The sequence below is a fragment of the Bubalus kerabau genome, chromosome 17 (assembly GCF_029407905.1).
Source record: "Bubalus kerabau isolate K-KA32 ecotype Philippines breed swamp buffalo chromosome 17, PCC_UOA_SB_1v2, whole genome shotgun sequence".
Lineage (NCBI taxonomy): Eukaryota > Metazoa > Chordata > Mammalia > Artiodactyla > Bovidae > Bubalus > Bubalus kerabau.
The window spans coordinates 64,528,009-64,537,235 of NC_073640.1; the positions used below are offsets into that span (position 1 = coordinate 64,528,009).

The 9,227-nt window shown below is 40.5% G+C and overlaps 1 protein-coding gene across 1 annotated transcript; it reads right to left on the minus strand.

Annotated features, from left to right (window-relative positions):
* Positions 1-387: 387 nt before the first annotated feature.
* LOC129632147 (zinc finger protein 850-like) lies at positions 388-8,486 on the minus strand. The gene is given in 4 exon segments (XM_055553602.1): positions 388-551; positions 554-2,395; positions 7,750-7,842; positions 8,336-8,486. Coding segments are annotated over 4 exon segments (2,073 nt in total). The 5' UTR covers positions 8,454-8,486; the 3' UTR covers positions 388-531.
* Positions 8,487-9,227: the final 741 nt, after the last annotated feature.

A 9,227-nucleotide genomic window follows, 5' to 3' on the forward strand; every position in this document is an offset into this window, starting at 1 on the left:
ATGAAAAGCTTTGTTACATTCTTTACCTATATCAGGCTTCTCTCCAGTATGGATTTGCTGATGAGAGGTTAGATCTGAGTAACAGATAAAGGCTTTGCTCATTCTGTACATTTATAAGGTTTCTCTCCAGTGTGAATTCTCTGATGTCGAGTAAGAAATGAGGAACGATGAAAGGCTTTGTGACATTCTTTACATATATAAGGTTTCTCTCCAGTATGAATTCGCCGATGTTGAATAGGAAGTGAGTTGTAAGTAAAGGCTTTGCTATATTCTGTACATTTATAAGGTTTCTCTCCAGTATGAATTCGCCGATGTTTAATAAGAACTGAGTTGTAAGCAAAGGCTTTGCTACATCCTGTACATTTATAAGGTTTCTCTCCAGCATGAATTTGCTGATGTTGAATAAGGTGTGAGTTGTAAGTAAAGGCTTTGCTACATTCTGTACATTTATAAGGTTTCTCTCCATCATGAATTCACTGATGTTGAATAAGGCTTGAGTTTTAAGTAAAGGCTTTGCTACATTCTGTAGATTTATAAGGTTTCTATCGAGCATGAATTCGCTGATGTTGAATAAGGTTTGACTGGTAAGTAAAGGCTTTGCCACATTCTGTACATTTATATGGTTTCTCTCCAGTGTGAATTCGCTGATGTTGAGTAAGAAATGAGGAACGATGAAAGGCTTTGTTACATTCTTTACATATATAAGGTTTCTCTCCAGTATGAATTCGCTGATGTTGAATAAGGCTTGAGTTGCAAGTAAAGGCTTTGCTACATTCTGTACATTTATAAGGTTTCTCTCCTGTATGAGTTCGCCGATGTTGAATAAGAAGTGAGTTGTAAGTAAAGGCTTTGCTACATTCTGTACATTTATAAGGTTTCTCTCCAGCATGAATTCGCTGATGTTTAATAAGGCGTGAGTTGTAAGTAAAGGCTTTGCCACATACTGTACATTTATAAGGTTTCTCTCCAGTATGATTTCGCTGATGTTGAATAAGAAGTGAGTTGTAAGTAAAGGCTTTGCTACATTCTGTACATTTATAAGGTTTTTCTCCAGTATGAATTTGCCGATGTTTAATAAGACTTGAGTTGTAAGTAAAGGCTTTGCCACATACTGTACATTTATAAGGTTTCTCTCCAGCGTGAATTCTCTGATGTCGAGTAAGAAATGAGGAACGACGAAAGGCTTTGTTACATTCTTTACATATATAAGGTTTCTCTCCAGTATGTATTCGCTGATGTTCAATAAGGTCTGAGTTGCAAGTAAAGGCTTTGCTACAATCTGTACATTTATAAGGTTTCTCTCCAGTATGAATTCGTCGATGTTGAGTAAGAAGTGAGTTGTAAGAAAAGGCTTTGGTACATTCTGTACATTTATAAGGTTTCTCTCCAGCATGAATTCGCTGATGTTCAATAAGGCGTGAGTTGTAAGTAAAGGCTTTGGTACATTCTGTACATTTATAAGGTTTCTCTCCAGTATGAATTTGCCGATGTTTAATAAGAACTGAGCTGTAAGTAAAGGCTTTGCTACATTCTGTACATTTATAAGGTTTCTCTCCAGTATGAATTCGCTGATGTTTAATAAGGCGTGAGTTGTAAGTAAAGGCTTTGTCACATACTGTACATTTATAAGGTTTCTCTCCAGTATGAATTCGCTGATGTTCAGAAAGAAATGAGGAACGATGAAAGGCTTTGTTACATTCTTTACATATATAAGGTTTCTCTCCAGTATGAATTCGCTGATGTTGAATAAGGTCTGAGTTACAAGTAAAGGCTTTGCTACATTCTGTACATTTATAAGGCTTCTCTCCAGTATGAATTCGCTGATGTTGAATAAGAAGTGAGTTGCAAGTAAAGGCTTTGCTACATTCTGTACATTTATAAGGTTTCTCTCCAGTATGAATTTGCCGATGTTTAATAAGAACTGAGTTATAAGTAAAGGCTTTGCTACATTCTGTACATTTATAAGGTTTCTCACCAGCATGAATTCGCTGATGTTGAATAAGGTGTGAGTTGGAAGTAAAGGCTTTGCTACATTCTGTACATTTATAAGGTTTCTCTCCAGTATGAATTCGCCGATGTTGAATAAGAAGTGAGTTGTAAGTAAAGGCTTTGCTACATTCTGTACATTTATAAGGTTTCTCTCCAGCATGAATTTGCTGATGTTTAATAAGGCTTGAGTTGTAAGTAAAGGCTTTGCCACATACTGTACATTTATAAGGTTTCTCTCCAGCGTGAATTCTCTGATGTTGAGTAAGAAATGAGGAACGACGAAAGGCTTTGTTACATTCTTTACATATATAAGGTTTCTCTCCAGCATGAATTCGCTGATGTTGAGTAAGAAGTGAGTGACAGTTAAATACTCTGCAACATTCTGTACATTTGAAAGGTTTCCTTCCTGTATGAATTCTCCCATGTCTAATTAGATTGGATGACTTACTAAATATTTTCTCACCTATCTTACACTTGTTTTCTTTCTGTGGATTCTGAATAGCATCCTGTTGAGTAAGTTCTGAACAGTGATTAGAAACCTTACCATATTCACTACAAGTCCTGTCTCCAGTACAAGTACTCTTATCTAGAGAAAAACCTGACATTTGATCAAAGGTATTTCTACTATTATTAGTTTTTGAATCCTTGTTTGAAGATTCGGGTCCCTGATGTTTCTTAAGGTTTGAGTCTCCTTCAAATGTATACCTAGTTTCATTGCCGGAATATCTTCTCAGTCCGCCATAAATACTCTTGTAATTATTGGAGCTGGGGCTCTTACTTAAGGTCTGACTCATTTTATTATACATGGAAAGCTGTTGTGTATTAACCATACCACAATATGTATTGAACAATGATGGTTGGATTGCATCTCTTCCATTATCATCAACATTATACATCTTGGAATGGATAGAAGATATCTGTTGGGGGAAGAACTGTCTTTCATTTATCCTGGTATATTCCCAATCCGTCATTAAATTTAAGTTTTTGAGGTGAAATATTTGATACATTCCTAGGTTTGCTTTTTGGAATACATCTTCTAATGCTGGATTCTTTGGCATCAAATCCTGGGTGTCTTGTGGAGACATAGCTGAAAGATACCAAATAACAAGTAATTTTACCTGCTATTCCTAGTGAATATCTTTAAAGATTTACAGAAAATTGATGACCATAGCTAGTTTAAAAATACAATGGAGATGGAAGGATCAAGATGCCAGAGGCTTAGGCAGATGTGGAGCTCATCTCTCTCCCCACAAATGAATGAGAAATGGGAACAATTCTCACAGAGCCCAGCTGAAAGCTAGCGGAGGCCCTTGGAAATCTGAAAGGAAAAGAAAGATTCCTGCTCTGTAGGGTAGGACAAAAGAAAGAAGAAGGAAAAAGAAGAGGAGAGGAAGTGGGTTGGGGCCTGCAACCCTGCAGGGAGATGAAAGTGAGGAGATGTCTCCATATTCAAGGAATCCCCTCACTGGGGGAGCTCAATTTGGACAGAAGAGCCTCATTCTCTGTGGGAAGAGAACACGGCAAACAGTGTGTGGCAGCAGGACAGAGTGAGACCTGCACACAGGGTTCTGACCCCAGCCCTGCCCACCCAGCCTTAGCGGCATGTCCAGCAATGCAGACAAGGGCTGGGTGCTGAAATGTGGGGTTTGGAGAGCAGACCCAGGCAGAGGACTGCGGTGTGCTGTGAGGAGACGTACTGAGGGGACGGGAGTGAGGGAGGAGGTCTATAAACAGGATGCTTGTGGAGGAAGCGTGAACCACTACAGAGAAAGTGTCATTGTTGAGTGATGCCCAGACAATGAGCCAGTTGCATCCTTTGTCCCTTATGCCTGCCCCTGCTATCCAAGGACTACAAAGAACTCTACACAGCCTGGGATCATTTGAGCCCCCAGCCATGGCCTCCCCCATTGACCTCCTCCCCAATCAGCAGAATCCTGAGCTCTGGGGCAGCCTCAGGAGAAGACACCTGTGAGTTGGCCACATGCACAGATGGAGCAGAAAGCACAGGTGAATGCCAGCAATAAAGAAGAAAAGCTGAAAACTCTCCTTGCAGCAACACAAGCCACGGTATTATACCCATGACCAGCTTTGTAACCTCAGCCCCTACAGAGCATCTGAACCAACAACCAAGGGCTCTCTCATTCACGGCAGGTATAGCTTTAGTAGCTGTAGACTTTGTGGGCTCCTATCCAAGGGGGCTGGGCCAGGACAGAGCCTGAGCTTCCCCATAGCACCACAGTGGGTCCAGCTCCATGCTGAATGCAATCCCAGAACCTGACTTCACTGAATCCATGCTGGTGACCTTGTGAAAACAACAGCTGAGAGACACCAGGGCCGTGTGCCATCATGCCCATGGTTAAGGTGGGGCCAAGAGCAGTGCTAGCACCTCATAACATGAGAGCTTGCAGAACGCATGAGAGAGGACACCAGAGCACACCCTGAGGGGACCATTCCTAGAGGAGTAATATTCAGTGACTTCTCTCCCAGTGGGTGTGCCCCAATCCCACCTGCCTGGCACCACAGATCAGAATCACAGCAAAGACTCAGATCTGGGAGCTCTATTCCACCATGCAGGGAGCAGACACCACCAGAGGGCACCAACAACCACAGAACAAGGGGGAAACAGCCCTGAATATCCAGGGCAGGCTCTGGTCACAGTTAACAGCAATCAGAGCACAGATCAAGAGAGGACAAGGGCACAAACCTCTGGACCAACCTCACCCACCAAGGTGCAGCTATCAGAAGGAAGATTAACTAGGTGGCTGCATGCTTCAAAACAAAGACCACATACAGAACGCAGGACAACATGAGATGGCAAAGAAATACGATATAGGGGAAGAAACAAGATAAAACCCTCCAAAGACCACTGAATTAAGAGGTGATAGGCAATCTAATGATTACTTCTTGCTTTTAGTCATCTTAAGTGGAGACACTAAACACTTTCACAAATCCCAGGTGCCTAGTAATTCTTAAATCCACTTCTTGCCACACATGTTTCTGAGAATGTTCTATTAGCTGTTTCAATCTAAGAAGCATAAATGATAGTGACAGAGAACTAGTCAGAAACTGAGGACACATAAGACAGTGTCCAAGGAAGCTGAATACAAATAAGATAAACTTAATAAAGTCCTAGTTTTAAGAAATTAAATAAGAGAGACTTTAAAACTATGATTGAAAGAGGGAACTCTACTCATTGCTCTGTGGAGACCTAAATGGGAAGGAATCAATAGGACGGTAAAGACTAGAGATCTCTTTTAAGAATATTTCATGCAAACATGGGCTCGATAAAGGACAGAAACAGGATGGACCTAAAAGAAGAAGATATTAAGAGAAGTTGGCAAGAATATATGGAAGAACTATACAAAAAAGATCTTAATGACCGAGATAACCACGATGGTGTGGTCACTCACCTAGTAACAGACATCCTGGCATCCAAAGTAAAGTCGGCCTTAGAAGGCATGAGGACCAACAAACCTAGTGCAGGTGATGGAACTCCAGCTGACCTATTTCAAGTCCTAAAAGATGATAATGCTAAAGTTCTGCACTCGATAAGCCAGCAAATTTGGAAAACTCAGCAGTGGCCTCAGGACGGGAAAAGGTCAGTTTTCATTCCAATCACAAAGAAAAGCAATGCCAAAGACCGCTCAAACTACTACACAATTTCCCTCATTTCCAACAATAGCAAAGGCTCCAAATTCTCCAAGCCAGGCTTTAACAGTACGTAAACCGACAGCTTCCAGATGTTCAAGCTGGACTTAGAAACGGCAGAGGAACCAGAGATCAAATTGCCAACATGCCTGGGATCATATAAAAAGCGAGAGATTTCTGGAGAAACGACGACATCTGCTTTATTGACTATATCACAGCCTTTGATTGTGTGGACAAGAAACTGTGAAAAATTCTTAAAGAGATGGGAACACCAGACTACCTTACCTGCCTCCTGAGAAATCTCTATGCATGTCAACAAGCAACAGTGAGAACTGGACATGTGACAACGGACTGATTCCAAATTGGGAAAGGAGTACGTCAAGGCTGTACATTGTCAGCCTGCTCATTTAATGTATATGCACGGTACATATTGGGACATACTGGGATGGATGAAGCACAAATTGGAATCATGATTTCAGGGAGAAATATCCATAATCTCAGATATACAGATGACACCACCCTTAGAGCAGAAAGCCAAAAGGAACTGAGGAGTCTCTTAATGAAACTGAAAGAAGAGCCTGAAAAAGCTGGCTTCAAACTCAATCTTCAAAAAACAAAGATCATGGCACCGGTCAGATTGTTTCATGGCAAATAGTGGGAGAAACAGTGGAAACAGTGAGAAACTTTATTTTTGGGGGGTTCCAACATCACTGCAGATGGTGACTACCGCCATGAAAGTAAAAGATCCTTGCTCCTTGGAAGAAAAGCTATGACCAACCTAGGCAGCAAATTAAAAACCAGAAACACTACTTTGCTGACAAAGGTCCATCCAGTCAAAGCTATGGTTTTTCCAGTAGTCATTTACGGATGTGAGAGTTGGACCATGAAGAAAGCTGACTGCTGAAGAATTGATGCCTTTGAACTCTGCTATTGGAGAAGACTCTTGAGAGTCCCTTGGACTGCAAGAAGATCACACCACTCCATTCTAAAGGAAATCAGTCCTCAATATTCATTGGAAGGACATAGTGAAGCTGAAGTTCTGATACTCTGGCCACCTGATATGAAGAACTGACCCACTGAGAAAGACCCTGATGCTGGGAAAGATTGAAGATGAGAGGAGAAGTGGACGACAGAGGGTGAGATGGTTGCATCGCATCACTGACTCGATGGACATGAGTTTGAGAAGGCTCTGGGAGTTAGTGATGGGCAGGGAAGCCTGGCCTGCTGCAGACCATGGATCGCAGACTCAGAACTGAACTGACTGATATGTATAATTGATGCTCTTTGCTGTATAGGAGTACAAAATTGGAAAACAGCTATATTCCAATTAGAACTTTTAATAAAGATTTCTTTATAGAATCTAAAAATTGTCATAGTTTGAATCAACCATTAATAATGTAGTGGAAAATGTGCTAAGATTTTATGTCCATTTATTTTAAAATTCTATGAGGTAATAAAACACAATAAAGTATTTTAGCACATTAGAATTGGGGCAAATACACTAAAGATATTTAGTATGAGATCATATAAGGTAAAGAGAAACTTTCAAGTCAACCTGAGATGTGCATTGTTTCATTTTCACCAGGTTTTGCTTTCTGCAGTGAAAAATTACTTGAATTTGAAATTTACTTAGAAAGTCCTCTGGGTCGCTCCCAGTAGATAGGAAGTTATAAATCAGAGAACAAAAACCCGTCCCTAGTATTCCTGGAAATTTGGTAGTTTGTCTACCACTCCACTCACACATTTCTGTCTAGAGATAGAAGGAAACTTTAAAAGGACTGTCATACAGTTACTCAGAAATGGGCAGAGTTTTCCTAGGGCCCCCAAGAAATCGAAGAGCAATGAATGAATGCAGTTTGTCAGAAGCCAAGAGGAGACTTTTAGGTCACACTGTGATGGAGAAAAGTAATCACTGGAGATAAATTCATGAAGATTTCAGAAAGAGAGAATGGGGCAGGTGATACATTTCTATCACAGTAGCAGAACCAACCCAGGTTTTCAAAAACCATTTCCATTGAAGCAAATCTCCCAACATCACGTGATGAAGGATGAGTTCCTTGCTGCTCCTTGGACCTCTCATCTGAGTCATCATCTCCAGCCATTCACACCTACCTGGGTAAATGGCTGTTGCCTCCATTCTCCTCATATTCCTGGGATCCTTCAATAGCTCCAGAAAGGTGACCAGGTCCACCTTAGAGAGAAGCCCTGGTGATCAGAGAAAGGAGTATTTGTGTTGTTAGATTCATCAGTATCGAATCCAATATGTATTCAGGTGAGACGAAAATGCATTTTCTTCTAGAAAACGATTTCCTGAAATACTTTATTCAAAGCTGCTGTACAATACTAACACACACCTAACAATCAGGTCCTGAGATTCTGGTCAAGTAGTACTAAGGCAAAAGTAAGTAGTGTCAATGTGAGATTAAGAGAGGGTGCAACTATTTAATACCACAGAACTTACACAATTACCACTAAGCTAGAATGAAGGATGCAGAGTACATCAAGGAAGAAAAACATCACCAGCACAACGATTCATCATGAAGCCTTTCTTTCTAAACTCAGAAATAACCTATTATCCCCTAGACAGCACAGATCTGAAAATACTGTGGGAAGCAGAAAATTTCAGAAGACATTCTAGAAATGACAGAACAAAAACAAAGTGGGTAGATAAGGGATTCTGGAAGGCAGTTATCCTCACCCAAGGAGGCCAGGTTCCTGTAGTTCTCTACCATCACGTCCCTGTACAATTTCCGCTGACTGGGGTCCAGGCATTCCCACTCCTCTTGAGTGAAGTCTATGGCCACATCCTGAAACATTAGCCGTCCCTGAAATACAAAGTACAGATGCCAATAGGCCGTGGGAAGTCTTCCTAATGTGATCCAAGATGAAAACGGCAAGTTCAGAGACCTGGTCGTGATTTGGTGGCTTGGCTAGTATTATAAAATATATTTTTTTACACAGTTTTCCTATTTACCCAATTTCTAATGTGAAGAAAGGAGGATGAGTTATGATCCACAAGCCATTAGAGAAACTATTCTCATCTGAAAGAGCAATTATAAAATAAGCAGGGCCACAGTAGCATATTTATTCCGTGATTCAGGAGCAGACCACGGCCATGTTTTAAGGCATCAGGATGGCAAAAGTCTAACCATGAGGGGTTACTTTTGGAGAAGATGAATAAGCTTTGTCTACATGTACCATAACCTTAAGTAACGCTTATTTACTTTACCAAAGTAACAAAAGATTTTAAAAATGAAAGTAAATCACTTAAAGGCAAAGAAATTCATAATCTCTTCTTGAAAGCTGCATTCTAAGAAAACTTTGTTGTATTAACATAGAGATTAGACTAAATTCCAGTCTGCTACCAGCTTACCAGATAGCAAACAAAAGCTGTTTATCGGTTAACCTTAGAAAAATCTTTTCCATAAATCATGAAGTAGCAGTATTTTTCCAAAGGCATCAGAGTGAAACCATAGAAGGCATGTTTAAATCTGATTAAACTGCAATTGACCGTGTAGCCTGGTCACTGCTGTGACTTGTAACACTTTAACAGGATAAGTAGAATTATAGTTGACCTGATTTTATTAGGG